Source organism: Carassius auratus, chromosome 30 (genome assembly GCF_003368295.1).
Source record: "Carassius auratus strain Wakin chromosome 30, ASM336829v1, whole genome shotgun sequence".
Taxonomy (NCBI): Eukaryota; Metazoa; Chordata; class Actinopteri; order Cypriniformes; family Cyprinidae; genus Carassius; species Carassius auratus.
In genome coordinates this window covers 15,216,483-15,239,328 of record NC_039272.1, presented here as the reverse complement: position 1 = coordinate 15,239,328, position 22,846 = coordinate 15,216,483, and the positions used below count along the sequence as shown (strand labels likewise).

Below are 22,846 nucleotides of genomic sequence, written 5' to 3'. Positions count from 1 at the left end.
ACTTAGCAAAATTAAGAAAACTGATCCCAGTCGGAACTTGGAAGACATTTCACAGCTCTATCATTCGTCCGTTAGAGGCATAGACAGTAAAAGAAAGGTTAGAGGGCGTCGTTTATTAAGTATGTGAACCGGAAATAATAGTACGATTGGCCTGTTCTTATTTTTAAAGCGGTTTTTAAAATGGCGACCGGGAAGAGGTGTATGTTTACAGTTCCCTATCATAGGTCACTTCGATGCTGCGGTGACGTCACCACGTATGGGAACACCTCTGGTGTGACGAATGTCTGAAGCCCTATACCATCCCGCCAATCCTATTGGCCAAATGGCGCATAGCACCACCCTGCGCATGCGCGAGCATGATATACCTGGGTGCAGCGCGCCATTTCGCTCAGATTTCATTCCTTCAGGAATAGCGAATCATCTGTGCCCTATCGTCTCGCGTTCTCCAGCGATCTCTTCGAGCAGTGTTAACTCCTCTTCGCGGACGCGATGAGCTTTCGAAAATGTAAGGAGCCATGTACCAGGTACATCACGGCGGGGGACACTCATGACAGGTGCGTAGTATGTCTTGGTTTACATCACGCACAGGCGGCGCTTAGCGGCCTTTCTTCCTGTCCCCATTGTGATGGCCTGCGGCTCAGAGTGCTGCGCTCCAGGGTGGAAGTTTTCTCTAATGTCGCCCTCGAGTCTAACCCCCGTCAGGTCACCTCTGCGACTGCCGAGGCACCGCACGAGGCGAGGGCCTGGGGTGACACGTGCGACATGGATTTTGTGGACAGCGCAGCGCTGGAATATTCTCCACATCGCTCGCTCTCCCCTACCCTGCTGCAGAATAAAACTTATACTGAGCCCGTCGTCTTCTCTAATGAGGATTTACTTCCCACACCGGAGGCATGCACCGCCATCTCCTTCGGTTGTGGACGCTATGACGACGATGTTTTATCCACCGCGGCCTCGGGGTCTGAGGACTTCGCGACCGACACTAGCCCTCTTCCTCCTAGCGGACAGGAGAGGCGTGTTTCCCCCTCCTACAGTGAGCTGTTGGATGTGGTTTCTCGTGCGGTGGGAAAATTGGGGCTAGACTGGGAGGTTGACAAGGCCGAGGCCCAACCTTCTTCCAAGCTGGACGACCGTTTTTTAACCAGTCGGACACCTACACAGCCCCGGAGGCCTTTGCCTTTTTTCCCGGACCTCCACCAGGAGGTTTCGAGGTCCTGGAAACAGCCATTTTCGGCGCGGATTACTAACGCCGCGGCCGCGGATTTCGCCACCGTTTCTGATATGGCGAACCATGGCTATACTATGATGCCCCCGGTGGAAGAGACTCTCGCCGAACACCTTGCGCCTAGTTCGGCCGCGGCTTGGAAGTCTCGCCCCCTTCTTCCTTCGAAGGCGTGTCGAGTCACGTCTAGTTTGGTGGGTAAATCCTACATGGCGGCTGGTCAGGCGGCTGCGTCGCTCCACTCTATGGCGGTCCTTCAGGCCTACCAGGCGGAGCTATTGAAGGAATTGGATGAAGGTGAGGGCATCACACCGGAGGCAGTTAAAGAACTGCGTAGAGCTACGGATTTGGCGCTACGCGCTACCAAACATACCGCTCGTGCAGTGGGCCGTACTATGGCCGGTTTGATTTCGGTTGAGCGCCACCTCTGGCTTAATCTCACCGATATTAAGGAGAAGGATAAATCTTTCCTTATGGATGCCCCTGTCTCCAGGGATGGATTGTTCGGTGAGGCTGTCACGTCAGTAGTGGAGAAGTTCAGGGCAGCGAAACAGCAATCAGCCGCTTTCCGCCAGCTGATTCCCCGCAGACCCAGGGAGGTCGAACGCCGGCAAGCGCCCGCGCGTTCTCGCTCAACCTCCTCTCACCGCCAGCGAGCAGCCTCTCGAGAGGAACCTACACCCATGGCGCCTCCTCGTAAGGACTGGGGCCCTAGGGTTTTTCCTCCGGCGCACCAGCGTCAACGTAAGCGTTTGAACCTGACCTCGACGGCTAAAGCCTCTCGTTCTCGGGTGCCGAATAGCAGCTCCTGATCTTTCTGCTGCTTGCCAGGGACTGTGCCCTCCGCTAGAGAGCGCTGTCGGACCGCTTTCGCGCATCCCACACTCTCATTGCAGTCCCCATGCTCAAACATTGATTGTCTCGCCGCTAACAGCGCCTCGAGCAACATTGGATCGAGCTGTAATGACAGACGCTCCCTCAGACACTCTGCGCAATCCTGCTTTCGGAGTTCGAGGGACGACTCAAGGACCCTACACAAACGGCCCGTTTATGATGGCTCACACAGCCGCCGCTTTTTCGCTAGCGGCAGAGCCCGATGTTCCATCTGTTGGCCTAATTCCTGCCGTGGACACGCTTCAGGATTATACTCAACGGAACGCAACGACTCCGGCGCATACGCTTCCCCGGTGCACGAACACCACGGGTTTTTCGTGTCCGGTCGTTTTAACGCGTATGACGGCGTTGCTGGGAGCGGAAGCTTTGAAACCGTTAATATTGTTTCGGGCCGCGTGGGAACGCTTGCCCGGCATTCCTCAGTGGGTGTTACGCACGGTTTGTCACGGATACACCATTCAGTTTCGGAAAGGCCCGCCTCCTTTCCGCGGAATTCTTCCCACTACGGTGAAGTCTACGGAAATGGCGGTGCTGCGACAAGAAATGTCAGCTCTGCTGAGCAAAGGGGCTATAGAAGAAGTACACCCCTCTCAGATGGAGACAGGTTTTTACAGCCGTTATTTCGTGGTACCGAAAAAAGACGGCGGGTTACGACCCATTCTGGATTTACGCCGTCTGAATCTTGCACTCAGACCGAGCAAATTCAAGATGTTGACGGTGAAAAATATTCTGTCTCAGATCCGACCAAGCGATTGGTTTATTACGATCGATCTGAAGGATGCGTATTTCCATATTCAGATCGTCAAGAGACACAGGAAGTTCCTCAGATTCGCTTTAGAGGGCAAAGCGTATCAGTACCGCGTTCTTCCCTTTGGCTTGGCTTTAGCGCCCCGTACGTTCTCAAAGTGCATGGACGCAGCTCTGGCCCCGTTGCGGCTCCAGGGCGTTCGTGTGTTGAACTATTTGGACGATTGGCTGGTGATAGCGCAATCGCGGACTCAAGCACACTCTCACCGAGATCTTGTGCTGAATCATTTAAACAGCCTGGGCTTACGAACAAATTTCAAGAAGAGTGTTTTAACTCCCTCTCAACGGATAACTTTTCTTGGAATAGATCTGGACTCTCGCGCGATGACAGCGAAGCTTTCTCTCCCGCGCGCTCAGTCGATTGCGTCATGCGTGCGGCACTTCAAAGCGGGTCGCACGGTGACGGTGAGATTGTGCCTCAGGCTCTTGGGTCTAATGGCAGCAGCATCCCCCGTGATTCGTCTGGGATTGCTTCAAATGCGCCCTTTTCAGTGGTGGACAAAAAGGCGGAATATTTCACCCCGTTGTCTCCCGCATCGCACGATTTCGGTGACACGGCGGTGTGTGATGTCGCTGAAAATTTGGATGTCAACCGAATTTCTCCTGTCAGGAGTTCGATTGGGAATTTATGCTTTCCGAGAGACTGTCACGACGGACGCGTCTTTGACTGGTTGGGGAGCTGTGTGTCGAGGGCGACCAGCCCACGGAGTGTGGACAGCGGCTCAGCGCGGCTGGCATATAAACAGACTGGAATTACTGGCAGTTTTTCTGGCTCTCCAGTATTTCTCGGATCTGCTGATCGGCCGTCATGTGCTACTCAGATCAGACAACACAGCGGTTGTGTCTTATCTGAACCATCAAGGAGGATTGCGCTCTCGCCCCCTGTGCAGGCTGGCGAGGCGTGTTCTTCTGTGGTCTCGGGACAAGTTTCTCTCGATCCGGGCCATTCATGTCCCCGGACGATTGAATTTCGGAGCGGATCTGCTATCCAGACAGGCTCTGGAACAGGGAGAATGGCGATTACACCCCCAGACGGTGGATCTTTTATGGCGGATATTCGGCAAAGCGAAAGTGGATTTATTCGCATCGAGCATGACTACGCATTGCCCGCTATGGTTCTCCCTACGCTCCCCATCGCCCCTGGGCGTGGATGCGTTAGCTCACAGCTGGCCCAAGACCAGTCTGTATGCTTTTCCTCCGATTCGTTTGATCCCAGCGGTATTATGCAGATTACGCCGGGACAGAGTGGAACAGCTGCTGCTGGTGGCTCCGCGATGGCACACGCAGCCGTGGTTTGCGGATCTGATCAGTCTGCTATCGGGCTCTCCGTGGGAGATTCCCATCAGACAGGATTTATTATCACAAGCACAGGGGCTGATTTGGCACCCGAGGCCAGATCTGTGGAAACTGTGGGCGTGGCCACTGAGCGGAGTGCGTTAGTATGTCCCGGTCTTTCTGCTGAAACTACTGAGACTATATTGAGTTCTAGAGCAGCTTCTACGAGACGCTTATATGCTTTCAAGTGGAGACTGTTTACAGCCTGGTGTGGTAATCATAATGTGGATCCAGTTTACTGCCCAGTGGCTTCAGTGCTGGAGTTCCTCCAGGAGCGTTTCTCGGATGGCGTTACACCAGCCACTTTAAAGGTTTACGTGGCAGCCATTTCAGCTTACCACGAATGCATAGGCGGTGCCTCTGTGGGGCGTCATCCATTAGTTTCTCGTTTCATACAGGGTGCGCGACGGCTGAGGCCTTTCCGCCCTGTGCGAGTTCCTTCATGGGATTTATCCATTGTGTTGTTAGGTTTATCAGGGCATCCGTTTGAGCCCTTGGAGACCGTATCGGATAAAATCCTGACATTGAAGACACTTCTTCTCATGGCTTTATCCTCCCTCAAGAGAGTTGGGGATTTACAGGCTCTTTCTGTTTCACCCTCATGCATGGAATTTGCACCAGGCTCTGTGAAGGTGCTGCTGCGGCCCAGGCCTAACTATGTTCCTAAGGTCGCATCTAACCCTTTTCGCTTTCAGCAAGTGGTTCTGGAAGCTTTTTCGCCTGCCGAGGCCGGGTCAGGAGATCTAAGTCTTTGCCCTGTGAGAGCTTTAAAGACTTATGTGGATCGCACAGCTCCTTGGCGTGGTTCTGACCAGCTGTTTGTCTGCTTTGGACATAAAGTAAGGGCCATGCAGTTACAAAACAGCGCATGTCCCATTGGCTGGTGGAGGCGATTTCTTTGGCCTATGAGGCGCGCGGACTCGCTTCGCCCTTAGGGGTTAAGGCTCATTCCACTCGAGCTGTAGCTTCTTCTCAAGCTTTTCTCAGTGGCTCTTCTATGGATGATATCTGTGCTGCGGCAGGATGGTCCTCACCGAGCACTTTTATCAAATCCTACAGTCTGGATGTGAGGATGGCCCCTGGCTCCCGGGTTCTCTCCGCTTGAGCAGTTGCTTCCTCGGATCTCAGTTATCAGGTACGTCAGGCGTTTTGGTATATCGTTCCCATACGTGGTGACGTCACCGCAGCATCGAAGTGACCTATGATAGGGAACATCTCGGTTACGTATGTAACCTTGGTTCCCTGAATAGGGAACGAGATGCTGCGGTTCTGGCCGTTCCGTACCTTGATAACTCTTCATCTTCAGTCATGAAATCTGAGCGAAATGGCGCGCTGCACCCAGGTATATCATGCTCGCGCATGCGCAGGGTGGTGCTATGCGCCATTTGGCCAATAGGATTGGCGGGATGGTATAGGGCTTCAGACATTCGTCACACCAGAGGTGTTCCCATACGTGGTGACGTCACCGCAGCATCTCGTTCCCTATTCAGGGAACCAAGGTTACATACGTAACCGAGATGTTATTAGTGCGATTATAACGGCTCTTATCATAGAAGGTCAATGTCGACTCCATCACCTCGTACTTAAGGTTTGTGTGTATTCTGCTGTGCCTGAAATGTTTTTATGAAATATTCGTATAGTCACTGTATTGTCGTCCCTGTTGTTTAAAGCAACTGATGCTGCCTTATCAATCATAACCGTTTTGTTGTTATAATGCAATTGTCATTAAACCGATGATAATTCGAACGCATCCATGACTTGTTCCGTCTCAGGATGACATCCGTCAGCGGGTCCATCTAAACACATTCGGCTTTTATAAAGATGGCTATATGAGCATGAACAACCTCAGCCTCAGCTTCACTGATGGGAAGCCGGAGAACATTGACAGCTCCACGGTCAGTCTCTCCCTCTTCCTCTCTTCCTCTCTCCCTCTCTCCCTCTCTCCCTCTCTCTCTGTCTCTCTCTCTCTCTCTCTCTCTCTCTCATTTTATACGAGACCATTTCTCATTATCATGAAATTAAAATAAATGTATATCACCTGCAGTATGTTGATCATGTATATCTGACTGGGGTTCTGTATGAAATATATTTCTAATGTATTTTCTTTTATTTAAATTAATTTGTCTTCATTTATTTATTGCAGATTGGTTTTAGCCTAGATCGTGCAAGCAATAATGGCTTCTCCACATATCTGGTCAGTCTCTGCCTTTCACTCCATCTGAATCTAATTCTTTGCTTTTGCTGTACAGTTTTGGTATCAGTGTTGTGTAAATTAAACGTGTCTGTAGATTATTATTGTTAGTTTAAGTTAGTATTGGCATAAATTAACCACTGTAACTTGGCAATCTCTGTCAGTTAAGGATTTAATAGCAGTACATTATGATTCATACAATGTAATATGTAATCCTGGACCACAAAACCAGTCATAAGTCGCACGGGTATATTTATAGCAATATCTAACAATACATTGTATGGGTTAAAATGAATACATTTTTCATTTTTCTGTGCCAAAAATTATTATGATATTAAGTAAAGATCATGTTCCATGAAGAAATTTTCCTACTGTAAATATATCAAAACTTAATTTCTCATTAGTAATATGTATTGCTGAGAACTTTAAAGGAGACTTTTCTCAGTATTTTTCTTTTATTTATTTATCTTTTGCACCTTCAGATTCCATATTTTCAAAGAGTTGTATCTCGGCCAATATTGTCATATCCTAACAAACCATACATCAGTGGAAAGCTCATTTATTCATGTATAAATCCCAATAAAAAAAAAAAATGTCCCATATGACTGGTTTTGTGTTCATGGGTCACACATTAGATTAAAGCTAACATTGCGTTGGCCATTCACTGTATGATCTTTCAGTCAAACTGAGTCCGATAACCGATGACCTCTCTTATCAACACGCAGGACGAGGGTCTTGACTACTGTCCTCTGAAAAAGGATCCAAGTAGTACTTATGCAGGGGTGCTTCTCTTGCTGGACTTCAAAAATAACTTGTGAGTTTTACTATCACATTTTTTTTTTCCTCTGTGTCTCTCAATTAAAATTAATTTGGAAGTATTATGATTATCCAGTTTTTGATTGGTCTGTCATGACTTGCAATATCCTTAGAGTGAGGATGAAGACTTCAGCAGAGTTGGGTGTGTTTCCCAAAATCATACATGTGGTCCCCAAAAACATTGTGGTGGAGCAACAAGCTGAAAAGGGCCAAGATCCCCAAGGCAAGGGACCAGATGATGGATCTGAGTCTAAAAGTAAATCTTTCTTATCTTGAACTGAATATCACATCATGGCATACACCATGTGTACAATTTCAAATTTGGGTTCAGTAAGATTTTGATTCATTGTAAGATACTTGTATTCAGCAAGGATGCATGCATTATAAATATCTTTACTGTAGTTATTAATGTTACGAAGGATTTCGGTTTCAAATAAATTATGTCCTTTTAAATTTTCTCGTCATCACAGAATCCTGGAAAAAATATAACAATTTCCAGAAAATAATTAAGCAGCATAACTGTTTTAAGAAGTGTTTCTTGAACCCCAAATCAGAATATTAGAATGATTTATGAGTGATCGTGTGACACTGGAGTAATGATGCTGAAAATTAATTTTGCCATCATAGGAATCAATGAAAGATTTCAAATATTCAGAATCAGATAGATAAATTGTTTTATAATTGTACCACATTTTTGATCAAATAAATGCAGCCTTGGTGAGCATGAGAAACTCTTCTAACAATAGTTAATAAATATTTTCATCCCATTTGTGTTGTAAATGAAAGCCTTTTAACTCATACATTTTAAATTTTGCTGTTGTTGTTGTTGTTTTTTTTTTTTTGTCTACAATTCAATTAGATGTTGTGTTTCTCTCCTGTTAATTTGTAGCAGGTTCTAAGTCCAAGCGAGATGTTGAGGTGAAATCCGTTTTTAATTTAGTCTGAAAATATGCTCTGAATAGGTCTCATTTCTGCATTTACTGACTGTAATGTTATTATCTCTCCAGAACAAGACAGAAGATACCTATCCTCTTCAGAACAAAGGCAAAATCTACTCGTTTCAGGTGGGACATGAAGTGGTTTTGCTAAGAGCTCATGGGGCTTTGAAGTACATCAAGCTAGTTCTGAACTGAAATAATACCTGGCCGTTTCAAGGTGTACTTCTTTGAACTTCTGCCCAATTGTGCTCTCCACTGACTGACCTGTTCTTGTTTTAGTTTTACTTCAATGTCACAACGGATGAGCAGCAAGGCCTTTATAACTTTTATTTCTACAACTGCTACTCTTTGCTATTAAACCAGGACAGCTCTTTGTCAGGCATGCTGCCTTTCAGCATTGATGTGAGTGTTTCTCTGAGTTCTAAAGTACTGTATCCTTAAGTGTAATGAAGTACAAGTCATAAAGTACAAGTTTGTACTCAAGCAGTAAATATGATTTCAGATCAACATCGAGGAAAAGAATCCAGACAGCTTTCTCTCTGCAGGAGAGATACCTTTACCTAAGCTTTACATCTGCATGTCCATGTTCTTCTTTCTCATCGGCACGCTGTGGGTTCATGTTTTGCGTACACATAGGTAAGTGCTACAATAACAGACCTTATGTACATCTTCTATTTGATGGTTTACATGTTACAAGAAATGACCAGTAGAGAGCAGCAAAGTCTCATATGGTCTCCTGTTAAATTAGTAAAGCAGATTTTGTGATTACTATGTGTACATTTCTTTTTTTAGTTCTGATGTTTACAAGATTCATTGGCTGATGGCTGCTCTTCCATTCACAAAGTCCCTTTCCCTTATTTTCCATTCAGTGAGTGTTTACCTTTAGTGAGTGTTTTTTTACGTAAAGAACATTATTTTTATCCAAATCATACATTATAAATTAGCAAACCTTGTTAGTTTCATATAAACCTTTCAAATGAGGGGAAATGCAGATTTGAAATGCAGTTAGATTTTGGTCTATGAATCACACCAAACTAGATGCCCAAGGCAAAAAGCAGCATTACATTGTTTTTAACGATTATATTCCTATTTTACAGATTGACTACTACTACATTTCCAATCAGGGCTTTCCCATTGAAAGCTGGGCTGTGGCCTATTACATTACTCACTTGTAAGTTCATAAATATAAAGTATGTGTGTGTGTGTGTGTGTGTGTGAGAGAAATGTAACTGGATAAGACAGAAATAAGGTGAAGAACTGTCATATAAGGTTAAAAAAAGACTGATGTATGTACAACACAACATTTAGAATCTGAGCAGATTTTAAAACACTAGGCATCATATACTTGCTTACTTTAAAAACGGTTACATGGTAAAAAACTAGACCTTCTACACCAACTGACTAAAGTTCAAACATTACTAAACTCTTGTCAGCTTGTTTGAAACCCTTTGAATGAATTGTCTGAAGCTGATGACTTCAGAGTCTGTGTCTGTGCATCACACCATTCTATGTGAAGTCGATCAATTCTAACTTCCCAAAATCTACACACTGGCTTTGACTTTCAGCAACCAGTGGTGTTTCTAATGGAGACTGCTAGTCGACTACAAAGTCATGTAGTGCAGTGATTCTCAATCCCAGTCCTGGTGACCCCCCCACTCATCATATGTTGCCGTCTCTCTTATTTAACACAACTAATTCAGATATCCAGCTCGTTAGAAGAGAGCTCCATGAATGAACTGTGTTCTGATCGACTAGGTCCCTACACAGTGTTCATTGCTCCCTACTCTCTGAGCACAGGTAGTCCATTAAAGTTTACTTCACTTCAGGACATTAATTTATGGATTTGAGCTACACCAAGGCCTGCAGCATCTTCACACACAGACGAAACTTACTAGAGAAGTGTGACATAATTATACTTTAAATAAATATTTAAATGCTAATTTAAATTTGAATGGAGCATATACATTCCCTTTAAACTAAATATCCTGTGATTGCCTGTGAATAGAACAGACTTTAGTGATAAGAGATGCATACAAAATATGCAGAGACCCACTGATGTATTCCAATGTTTTTGTTTTTTTTTTTCTGAAGAAAAAAGTTCTTTAGTTTGGTTTGTTGATTAGGTGGGTAGTGAACTTTTTTTCTGTGTTAAATCCACTGCACTGTTGTCATGATTTCTATAACAGTAATTCAGCAATATGAGTGGTTTGTTTAATTTTGCTGAATGTTTTCATTTGTGCAGACTGAAGGGGGCACTGTTGTTCATCACTATAGCATTAATAGGAACTGGCTCGGGCTTTGTCAAGCATATCCTCTCGGATAAAGACAAAAAGATCTTCATGATAGTCATCCCCCTGCAGGTATAGTTTTTTTTTTTTTAAGAGAGTATGTTGTCAATGACCTTTTTAAGCTTAACTACTCTTCTTCTGTGATAAATACATTTATGAATATTACGTGGTCTTGTGATATCAGGTTCTGGCCAATGTGGCATACATCATTATCGAGTCCACCGAGGAGGGCTCCACTGAGTATGGTCTGTGGATGGAGATCTTGTTTCTGGTAGATCTGCTGTGCTGCGGGGCTATTCTCTTTCCAGTTGTCTGGTTAGTGCTCTGCATCTTCATGGCTCAGATTTAATTTTCTATACTATCACTGATATAATTTCTTGACTAATTGACTGATGTCTATTATATGAATAAATGGTAGGCTGTTCTGGCTTTTTATTTGTAGAAGTTTAATTCTAAAAACAATTGTTTTTGTTTGATAGGTCAATAAGACATTTACAAGAGGCATCAGCATCAGATGGGAAAGGTATGTCAAACATTATCAGAGCACTTTCTGGTCAGCAGTTCATTCTGATATAAAACTTGATCATCACATGAACCATTATTTTTATCACCAGCTGTAAAAGACGTCAGTCATGTGTCACAATGTTTAAACCATTTGAAATGAAATATTGTGGACAGTATGTATTTTTAATCTTTCCAAATACTTTTCTTGGTCGTGTGAGCTGTCCTCTTTCACATTTGGCTGTTCTCTACATGCTATTCAAGAGACGTGGTCTTTATGGCTTGAAACTGAATTATGTTGTCTTCCAGAATACAACAGTTTTAGATATGCTGTGACATATGTTAACCAAATAGTAAATCCTGCAATGTAAATGCAAAATAGCTCTTACTTACAGCCTTAGTCGTTGTTATTTTTTATAGCCTTATAAGTTGTTGTTTTAAAGAAATTAATACTTTTATGCAAGGCAAGGCACGTTTATTTATATAGCAAAATGCATATACAATGGTAATTCAAAGTGCTTCACATAAAAGAAAGTAAAATCACAAAAATAAAACAATGAATTTAAAAACTTTGAAAATGACGTTGAATTTTTTAATCGGGTCTCATAAACAGTACAATTCATAAAATACAGTGCAATCAGTCTGGACATCACACAGTGCTCATTCAGTAAATGCACAGCTAAACAGATGAGTCTAGATTTAAAAGTGGCTGATGTTTTAGCACATCTGATCTCTTCTGGAAGCTGATTCAGTAAGGAGGATGCATTCACTTCATCATAAGTGACAGTAAAGACATTTATAATGTTATAAAAGATTTCCGTTTTGTATAAATGCTGTTCTTTTGAACCTTCTATTCATCTAAAAACCCTGAAAAATGTGTTCTAGTTTACACAAAAGCATCAAGAAGCAAAACTGTTTCTACTGCGAAAGCAATAAGAAAAGTTTTAGTGAGCACCAAATGGCTGCTGAAAATTCAGCTTTACCATCAAAGGAATTAATAAAAAAAAAAAAAGATTTTTAATCGTAACCATTTTTTAATTATATTTAATAAAAATGTATGCATTTAGCAGTCACTTTTATCCAATGCAACTTACAGTGCATTCAGGCTAACATTTTTTACCTACCATTTTTTCACATTATTATTGTCTTTACTGTATTTTTGATAAAATAAATGCAGCCTTGAAAGAGACGTATGGAAAAAAAAAAATAATGCCCCCAAATTTTTGAATATGGAGAATTTTTTAAGTCAGTATATTTCAATGATTTGCCCATTATAAGCAGTAATTGTGTGTATTGATTTTGTGTTAGCATGCCATAAGATGAACTGATCCTAATCTGAAAACACTGATGGATCTAGTCGTCATTAAACACTGACCACAGTGAGTCACGCAGGGGTTTGGTCAGGGTTTAGTTTTTCATTCCTTTGAGCAAACAGTGCATGCATGAAGTCTTCGCATCTGCAAACATTTGTTACTAAAATGAAACAACACACAGTATTTCTCTGTTGTGGTTTGATAGTTTTAGAGTGGAAAAATGGATCCTGCTAGAGATGCTCACATTGGCATGTGCTCTGCAGCTGAGCACTGTTGCCTGTTGTGACAGCAGATGCCAGGCAGCTTGCAAATGTCATAGCTCAGAGAAACCAGCCTGGGTTATGACTTTATCCTACCCACAAATCCAGGGAATGGGTAGACCGATCCAACCCTGCAGCAAGGGATCTCTGCAAATTCCATCATCTGTGAAAAAATGCAGAAATTCTGCATTGCAAGTTTAATTTTTGTGCTGTTTTTCTTTTCTTCTTAAAGTTAAATACCTGCATATCCTCATTCCAGTTTATGAGCTGAATTTATTTCAGTGTGCTTTATTTGCATAATAATTTTAAAATAAGTTGCAAAGCATCAGGAAAAGGTGTTGGTCATGGAATTATTGTTTATCCAATTATTCTGAATCATCGGCGTATTCATTAAGTTATTTTTAACTAATAATTTCATAATATTACTGTTTTACTATACGTTTCATAATATTACTATATTTTACTATAACTGTCCTTGTATACCTTTATACACTAGATACAATATACATTTAAGCTGATATACTTTTAATCTAATTGTATCTGTTTTAGCCAGTTACATAAATGGTATTTAAAAATGCATGCATTTAACTAGTGAAGCTTCGGAACAATCAGAAGTACTGGTCTGTCTGTTAACTATGTTTGTTGTAGGATTTGCTTAGAAGGCTCTTTATCCTTTGCATTGACTTTCATTAAAAACCAGATGTTTTTAGATCAATGCTTTAAATCTTACATATAAAACCCTTAACCTCCTGCTAAGAAAAAAATGCTTAATGAGAGAAGTACAGGTTTTGATGACAACTTCCTGCTGTGCATAATGCTTCTTAAATAGTGTCGGTTGCTGAATGAGGATTTTGCAGGTTGGTAGCTTGGAATGAATGTGTGCTGTCTTTATTTCAGATCTTTGATGTGATCCCTGAGGATGTCTATTTTCAAGCTAACATGCTTACAGTAACTTTTTCCCACTGATATTAGATTGTATGAACGAGTAGGAGTGTGTGTGTGTGTGTGTGTATGAGAGAGAGAGGGAGATCAGCACTTAAAATGAAGCAGGTTATTCCCTTAGCCCCACTGTTTGTGTCCCAATTTTTGCAACTAGAGAGAAAAAAGAACTCTTATAAGTTACAAAAGTGGAAATATTTAGGCACAATATATGATACATATATTGAAGCACCACTATGTGTTGCCTATTACAACTTCATATAATCCTATACTGAAGAGAAAATATTCTCTCCAGGCAATCACCACCCTTTTTTCCCTCTCGAGTAATCATTGTTTCATTGCTACCCATCACATTTTTTTCCTGCTTTCATCTTCTGCCTGTCGCTCGCAGGGCACAAAGATATACTCTTTGATTGCCTTCTGATTTTAACAATTTTCACAGCAGGAGCGAGAGGCATAGTAATTGAAGCATGAAAGGTAAAAGGACAGCTCATCCCCTCTCTCGCTCTGTTTTAATTGTAATGTTTGGCTTCTCTTTCCCTTTGTAGCTGCCGTCAATCTGGCTCAACTGAAACTTTTTAGGCACTATTATGTGATGGTATGTATACACTCCACTGTCTCACTGTCATTCTCACTTATATTCAGACACAGTGATTTTAAACGGACACGTGCCTGGTGCCTGTCATGGCATGAGAATTATTAGACTTATTAGTTGTGCTTAATTTGCTTGATTTAAGAACATCTGACAATGAGGAGTTCACTTTATCAATGTCTCATTTACTTATTTCATTATTGACCTAACTAGTCCAAAACCTTAGATAAATTTGTTCTTCATTTTGTTACAGCTCTTTGTTTGTTTGATTGTCTTTGTTAAATGTGATCAGTCATTTGAGACATTGGAACACAATTATCTAATCCTTTAGATAAGTGAATCACTCCTCTGTTGGTCTCTCTTCTCCTTACGGTCTCTTTTCTGTGTCACAGATTGTATGCTATATTTATTTCACCCGCATCATTGCCAGTCTCATCAAGGTCATAGTTCCTTTCCAATGGAAGTGGCTCTACCAGGTGAGTGATGGATACTCAAACTTACAAACTTACAAAACAGATTTAACATGGCATCAGGCAGATAAGAAGTTCATGGCAACATATTCAACATTTTTCACTCAAAAATGAAAATTCAGTAATCATTTACTCGCCGTCATGTCATTCCAAACCTGTATGAGTTTCTTTTTTATGTTGAACATAAATATTTTGAAATATAAAATCTTTTGAAGGATGCTGGTAATTTATTTTATACTATATACTTATATTTAGTCATTCAGCAGACACTTTTATCCAAGTGAGGACAATGGAAGCAATCAAAATCAACAAAAGAGCATTGACATGCAAGTGCTATAACAAATCTCAGTTAGCTTAATATATATATATATATATATATATATAATATATGTGTGTGTGTGTGTGTATAATATCTTAGAATTAATTTCCTTACTGTGGAAATCAATGGGAACCAACAACTGCTTTGCTTCTATGTTTAGCATAAGAAAGAAACTTATAAAGGTTTGGAATGACATGAGGGTGAGTAAATGATGATAAAATGTTTTCTGCAAAGACCTGTTATTCACACTACATGCTTGAGTCTGTGGGTGGGGCTAAACAGGCAGTGATGTAGAAGCAGGTGTTGATGATTTGCTGTGGAGGCAGTGTTTAGCCACAGTATTACTTAATAGAGTAGTACATTTTCACAAGCTGTTGATTTGGCACACTGTCTTCAGTATAACCTGTTTATACTGTCTAACAAGAAAGTCCTGAAACTTATGGTATGTTTTTGCTGCACAACGACCTCTTATATGTCAAAATAAACAGATCATGACCCCTTTAAACATGTTAAAGGAGTATATAGCCATTATTATCTTCACCAAGTTAACATGCAGCTTTGCCATTTTAAATCCTATTTCAATTCTCTTATTTGGTTTGATTATTTGGCTGTTCAAACAGCATGAGATGTGAGGCCAATTGTAGTTTTTCTTTATAAATAACACCCACCTTAGGTATCCTGTGCTCCAGTGTCGATTTGTGGCAGTAGTGCACTTTTTAATGTTTTGAGTCTACTTCAGTGGCTTTGTGAAGTTTTCCCTCTAATTCTTAAAATCAGTGAGATCCCAACATGGTGTTACATTGTTTAATCAATTGTACGTATTTGTGTGCTTCTGCCCAATTCTGTTCCATTCTTCAAATGCACTTAATTAACCAAAAAATATATAATCTGGGTTTTTGAACACTTAATACATTTAACAGCTTTCCATGTAAAATGAATACTAGATGACTGAGTACATGGTTCATAGGATAAGTGCATAGGAAAAAAAAAAAGTATATTGATGATATATTTTTTGTTTTGTTCTTTTATTTGTAGCTGCTGGATGAACTGGCCACTCTGACCTTCTTCTTCTTAACTGGACACAAGTTCCAGCCAGCCTCCTACAACCCCTACCTACTGCTATCTGTGGAGGACGAAGATATGGAGATGGACAATGTGTAAGACGATGTGTAAATGCAACTGGTTTCACATTTATTACATTAGAGTGGGCACTGCCATTTTACCTGAATACAAGCTTTTCAGCTGCTTCCACATGTTTTAGCTGCATATAAATGCATCATTCATTCATTCCTCTTTCAGCTTACTTCCACATTGAAAAATATGGTGGATGTAAAGAAAGACAGGACATTTCAAGGACATTTCTGCCTTACAACATCAGCATCTTGATGTGTTTTTATAGTACATAATTCTTTAATCTCAAAAGATCAAGGACAGTTTGATTCCTCAAGATGATGGGTCTCACTTACAGCACAGAGAGCCAGTGATGACGGGTGATTATAACGATGCACAAGAAATCATGAAACACTCTTATCAATAATAAGGGCATCTTTCTTCTATATGTGTTTTTGCACACAGCTTTTCTACATACCGTGACCCTCTTGTGTTCCATTACCAGCTGTGACCTGGTCACACGGACAGGCTTACAATGGTCCAGCCACCTGTCATGGCTCTAGAAGAAGCCCAGTGGGGTTCCTCCTGATTGGAGGACCTAGTGGCCTTCCTCATTACATGCCCTAGCTGAGAGCACCTGTCATGCCCTGTTTATTTACACACACACACCCAACATTTGCTGCTTATTTTTGAAGCATTTTGAGTGGCCTCATCAGGTCAGATGATTCAGTGTGTTTTAATGTCTTCGACTCTCCAGGCTTTTTCATTTTCCCCATCCTGGTGATTTTTCTTTCTAAGGTCTCGGTGGATTGCGTTCCTCTTCACTCCCTGATGTCCAAGCCTTGTTCTGTTCCTTGACAACCCCCATCCTCCCCTCCTTCCCTCAAGTCCCCAACTCCCGTTCACCCCATATTCAGCATCCCCTCAGGCGGCATGTGCTTTATCCACCTCCCATCCCGCCACTTCCCAGAAATGCCCTGTTACTCCAAATGTCCTTGTTCCTTGCTTGCACTTTGCCCTTTTTTCTTCTCCTCCTCCTCCTGCCACAGTATCTCTCCCACCTGCCTTATACTGAATGTGCAGAGTGCTTTTTTTTGTGGCCTATTTTCCCCAAAACTTTTTTGGGTGATTTTGTGGTGTGACCTGATTCAGCTGTCCTCATTGAGTCTTGCAAAGAACAGAAAAGATGGATGATGCTAACCACAAAAATAGAGAGCACTGCTCTCATGAGCATTCAAAGCTTAGGTTAAAAGTTCCCTGAGTGCTTTTATTTTTTATTATTTGTTTATTGATTTAATCAGGCACCTTTTAATATAGTGCAACAGTTGGGTTACATGTATAACTTCCCATACATGTCCTTCTCCATTTTCTTTTTTTTTCTTTTCTTTCTTCTTGTTTTAAAGAAGTCTTTAATGCTCTTTTTTTTCAAGTTTCTATATGAAATAAGTCATATGAAGAATTATGTAGCATGTTTTTAATGTCACTTTTAATCAGTTTAATGCACACTTTCTCAATAAGTGTTTATTCCAAAAATAGGCAGTAATTTAATTTTTTAATTTTAATTTTAATTTAATTTTTTTTTTCTTACTGCCACTGTTTATACATATTTGTAGAAAATTTGATATATATATATTAGTGGTGGGCTGTTATCGGCGTTAACGTGCTGCGTTAACGCGAGACTCTTATCGGGCGATTAAAAAAAATATCACCGTTAATCTATTCTCAAAGTTGGGTTGGGAGCTGGGTCTATACTAAGCAAGCTATGATGACTTTCACCTTGATGTTTTATATAACCGACTGGCTGAGGCCAGCCTAACGGACAGCGACATTGAACCGAGCTCTCTTCTGCGAAGTTCTCCTCAAAGTCCCTCCTGCACCGGAATGAACAAATACAAATCGCAGTTTGAAACAAACAACAAGATGTGAAAGAGCCCGATTCAGTACTCGCGGTGCTCTGGTGTTTAGGGCTCACGCAGAGAAAGGCGTCTCGAGACGCTAAAAATAAGCGTTTTCAAGTGTTTTGATCAAAACACTTGAACATCGAATTTGCTTATTTTTGCTCTAGTGCCGACAAATACATACAAAATATGTCAAAATATCCACCTTGGAAATGATGCTCGAAAAAACTGTCAGTTATTTCTTAAGTGAAAGTAAACGCTTGAGGAAAAAAATGGGATGTGTATAGGGCTTGGGCGTCGTGATGTCATTACTTGGCGTGGCCGCCAGGTTGGTAGCCTCCTTTACTGCCAATCGGACTACTGCGCAGTGTTTAGACATACTCCCCCTCATCCATGTGTCTTAATTTGATTAATTAAAAATCTATTTCAACCATGGTAAACCGTTGCTGTATTGTGGGGTGTGTAATGGCGCAACATATAATCGCCATGGGGAAAAAAAATGAGAATGGATTAACTTTACACCACTTTCCTGCTTGGAGACGCGACCACGGAGACCATAACATCTGAATATTCATTTGTATAGCTTAAGTCAACATTGAAAATAAGGGAAATTTCTTGGGTTACTCATCCAAAATACTGGAAATTTCAACATTCATCTTTTTGTTGCTATCCCTCTGCTGACATAAAAAATTAGAACTACAAAACTGCTGCATTAACTAACGTTAAGCGATTTGTTAAGCTAGGTCTAACGTGACTTTAGTTACAGATTGGTGTGAAATCATGCTCTCACAACAACCACGCTATCTTAAAAAGCCCAACATCACGCTAAGGTTGCTTTCAAGTAAGCAAAACGATGCTTTGAAAACAGCTGTTTCGCTGGAAGGACAAGGAGTAGCAACAGGACAACAACACAGAGACTTGACAGGTCCGAGTGAAGAGCTCACGGGATATTTTACAGGAAAATACCCATCCATTTGTGAACTGTACATGAGACTTCAATGACTTGTAGCTTCGGAACTATTCTGAAGTGTAGGTGCTCACAAAACAAGCAAGGTAGCCGAAGATATCTGTAATGCAAAAGTGCGGCTGCAAGTCTCCGTCAGTACTCTACTATTTGTTGGGAATTTTATATGGATCCAAACCGTTAATAGTGCCGATTTTGTCCACATACCGGTCCCTGGCATCCATATTTAGCGTATCCCTATAAATCCCACAACATTTTCACGATTTTGACATCTTTTTTTCTTTCTCTCTACTCATCTCTTCTCGTTCAACTTGCTGTATGTTTACATTCGTGAGGCTAGCATCAGGGCCGCCACGTCCCAGAATGCAACTCCATGCGTTCATCGTCTCTTAAAGTGACCGCGCCTAATTTAGCTACTGGCTGCTGTAATGTTAATCCAAGAAAATGAAAATGAAAATCACTCACTGCTCTTGTCTACTTTGTAGTTTTAACAGTCAAACCAAAAATTATTCAGACACCAGATATATTTTTTGATATATATAGCAAAACTGTAATAATGTGAGAAATGTTGAAGGTGTCTGAATAAATGTAGGTTTCATTGTATATTTCATTTTTACATTGAAGACTATCCAGTGCTTTTTTACATTTAATTATTTAGTTTCTGTACTTTGACACCTACAAACTTGAAAAAAAAAATTTAAACATTGTGTAAATAGCACAAATAAATAAAAATAAACGAACATACAAATTAGACAATTTCAAACAGGGCCCACTGGTACAACCTTCACCGGGTCCCCGCTTGTGCAATGTGGAATTAGTTTACAGCTTTTTCAAGCAGTTTGTGATGCATTTTGGAAACAGGAGATGTACATTTCTAATGCACCATCTAGCTTGATAAACCCCTTCTCAAAGATTTAGGGTGTACTCACACTAGGCACGGTTGCCATGAACCGGGCCCGAGTACGATTGTCCCCCCCTCCCCACTCCCCCTCTGGCCTGCACTCACATATAGGGTTTCAGCATTCGTGCCGGAGCACGCTTACGTCATTATGGTGCGACGGTTTCGGGATAAACAGGAAGAGCGGCGCTCTCTGAACACAATGGAGTGCATCGCTCTGTTTTCTTTGTGGATAATTTTGTGTTGTTTGGTCCACAGCCTGTTGTTAAACAGATGTGTCGCCTTAGTGGCGCGAAAATTTTCACGTAATCGTGCTGCTCGTATGAGGGTGTTTGCAAGGTACCAGCTGAAGTGCAGCAAGGACTTTGCAGTTTTTAGTTTTTTAAGAGTTTTTCACCTCTGCCGTAGACCAAAGCGACCCTTTCCCTGCCATGTTGGTTTTGGAGCGTCGCAAAACCGTGACGCAACGCGTCCTTTTCCGTGCTCCGGCACGGTTAGCGCTCACACTGCATGCGAACCGCGCCCGAGTCCAACTGAACCGTGCCCTGGCCCACCTCTTCCAAGCGGGCCAGGGCCGGCCAATCGAGCCGCGCCCAGGCACGGCTCGGAGCACTCACACTAGTCAAACGAACCGCGCTTTGGTGGTCAAATGCACTCGGGCACGTTTCAAACTGGCTAGTATGAGTACACCCTTACTGTTTGTAAATTTTATTTGGGTAACACACATATTCTGAATGCCATCGGCAGAATTCGAATGAGCCATTTTAATCTAGATTAATTTCAAGATCATAGTGAGATTAATCTAGATTAAAATTAATCTATGCCCACCTCTAAAATATATACACCATAGACTGTATACACACACACATACACACATTTAGCAGAGTACTTTTTTTTTTTTGCCGTTTTCCACAGCCTTTATTTTGTGCTTTGTGTATCAGCAGTCTGAGGCTGCTGCTGAGTGGAGAACTGGACTGGTGCTGTGCTCTCTGACCGTGTGGTGAATGTCTTTACAATTACCTTGGAGCTGATCCCTGCTGTGATTCTGTTCTGTAGCAGTGGTTGTGTATAGCGTTCTGAATCTCTGAAAAATATATTTTAATTCGCTGTATCTCACAACTAATTTTATTCTAGTACACTGTACTCCTCCAGTGTTTTTCTCGTCTCTGACATTTGACCTGAATTAAAATGGACCTCAAGTGGGTAAATGTCATGTTTTTTCAGCAACAGTTGGTCCTAATACTGTAGATGTGTGGTGCATCTGAGCCGTGAACAGTTTGCTGGTACAGTCTGGCCATATGCAGTGCGATTATTAGGAACAGAAGGGCAAACGCGTGTGAGTTTATGCGTGCGTGTCACTCTCACATGATCTCAGTTTTTGCTCAGGACATTCTGTCCATGTTTGCCGCTCAGAATGCTTAGGCAGTGAACTCAGTCACATTTTTATGGAAATGCTTGTATATCAATGATCTCTGTTTAGGTGATTCAAACATTTGTGGCCCAGTGGGGAAATATTTACAAGTACAGTGTACACTAGGTTTTTTACTTTATGCCAAAATGTAAACACTAAGTTTAATTACACATTTGTTTTGAAAATTGTTGCACAGTGTTTCAGATCTTCTTTGAAAACAGAAAGATTAAGAGATGATTTTTTTGTTTTTAAAGAAACTGATTCAGTCTTTCATGAATTAAACATCAGTTGATTGCATGCTAGATCGCTGAAGGGCTTTCCTCAGAAAATTGGGACAGTCTGAAATTATTTGAGGACCTGTTTTTAGTTAGCTATTTCAGAACCACATTACTGACCAAGATTCAACTTCTTTCATGTCCGTACTGAAGAAGCACATAACCAAATATGTTGTAGAAACGGTTTTAGCTCTCCAATATTTTGTGGTTGAGTATTTAAATGTTCAGCTTCAAATGACAAATTATCCCTGCTTTTGTAACACATCGGAGTTTGATTCTGTTGTTAATGTCGCTCTTCATTTTCCTTTCAGTGTAACTACCTCAACAGCCGTGGGAGAGGGCGTTAAGAAAATGAAGAAACTGTCAAACGGCCCATCAGAGGAGAGAGAGAGCATGGCATAATGGAAGAAAAAAATTCTCTGTCGGTTCTGTGTGCCTCGGACTACTGAAGTGGGATATTCATGCGCAGAATTCGCAGTGGACCTTCTCTCATAATCACATGTGAAGATACCGCACTCCATATCCACATATATGTCTATCTCTGTAAATGTGGCACAGACAGTATGAAGAATTCACAATAAGGCACTCCATGATTCCTTTTGCCACTGTAGTTTTAATTGACACGCTTGGTGTTGTGCTTTATTTTTATTTTACCTTGATGATTGTGTGTGTGTGTGTGTGTGTGTGTGAGAGAGAGAGTGAGTGAGTGATAGAGAGACAGAGAGTGCAAATCTTTTTTTTTTTTTTTTTTTTGGTTTTCTTCTTTTCTTTTGACCTTCCGGCACATTGCTTGATCTTGGACACTCTGTTGCACTTTAACAGATACACTCTCGTCAAGTGAAAGCTTATGTGAGGTCACTGCGATGTGCAGAAAATAGCTGGTCTGTGAAGTATCTTTGAGCTATTATTTAAATTTAATTATTGACTGCTCTGAGTTCTCAAAATGAATCACTTTTTATGTAAATATGCAGGCCCTTAAAACAAACATAACCCAGATTCATGTAAAAAAAAATAAGATGTACAGTATTCAAGCTTAGTAAGATTTGATGACAGCTGCTTTGTATTTTCAAATGTTTTTCAGTATTTGTGATTTAATAAGGATGGATGATGATGATGATGGATCTTCACGAAATAGCTCCAGTGTGTCCAGAAACATGTATTTCAAATGTATTAAACGTAGATTAAAATTATTTCAGGGATCTTGTAATTTATGACGGCTGGTGATGCAATGGAAGCTTTTATTTTGAGGTTTAATATTTTGCTAATTTTCAGTTATCTTTGAGCAAGCTTTATGAAATTGTGTTTCAGTATTAAATTGTGCAATGGTTTCCTTTGTATTTGTCTTTTATATTTTGTTATAAGAGTGTAAATATCTATTCGTATCGGTGTTTTTATGCATTCTGTA

The 22,846-nt window shown here is 41.2% G+C and overlaps 1 protein-coding gene across 3 annotated transcripts; it reads left to right on the top strand.

Moving 5' to 3' along the window:
- The first annotated feature begins 37 nt into the window (after positions 1–37).
- Positions 38–22,770, top strand: gpr107 (G protein-coupled receptor 107). 3 transcript variants are annotated; one of them, XM_026211648.1, is made up of 19 exons: positions 38–210; positions 5,778–5,846; positions 6,031–6,153; positions 6,402–6,452; positions 7,175–7,263; positions 7,379–7,521; positions 8,155–8,183; positions 8,273–8,329; positions 8,483–8,605; positions 8,706–8,839; positions 8,996–9,071; positions 9,301–9,374; positions 10,446–10,563; positions 10,676–10,806; positions 10,971–11,014; positions 14,053–14,102; positions 14,489–14,572; positions 15,921–16,042; positions 21,753–22,770. In XM_026211648.1, the coding sequence occupies exons 1-19, from the start codon at positions 181–183 to the stop codon at positions 21,841–21,843; spliced, it is 1,638 nt and encodes a 545-aa protein (XP_026067433.1). In that variant the 5' UTR covers positions 38–180; the 3' UTR covers positions 21,844–22,770. The 3 variants fall into 3 exon arrangements, with proteins under 3 accessions (XP_026067433.1, XP_026067434.1, XP_026067435.1); XM_026211649.1 differs by having other exon boundaries at positions 169–210; positions 8,158–8,183; XM_026211650.1 differs by lacking the exon at positions 21,753–22,770 and adding an exon at positions 16,185–17,407 and having other exon boundaries at positions 169–210.
- The last annotated feature ends 76 nt before the right edge of the window (positions 22,771–22,846 follow it).

Bases quoted from the DNA above. Each gene is read 5' to 3' on its own strand.
- gpr107 (XM_026211648.1), top strand. From the start codon at position 181: ATGGCGACCGGGAAGAGGTGTATGTTTACA. The intron at 211-5,777 runs GTTCCCTATCAT...CGTAACCGAGAT, and splicing joins GGAAGAGGTGTATGTTTACA to GTTATTAGTGCGATTATAAC. The intron at 8,840-8,995 runs GTAAGTGCTACA...TTCTTTTTTTAG, and splicing joins CATGTTTTGCGTACACATAG to TTCTGATGTTTACAAGATTC.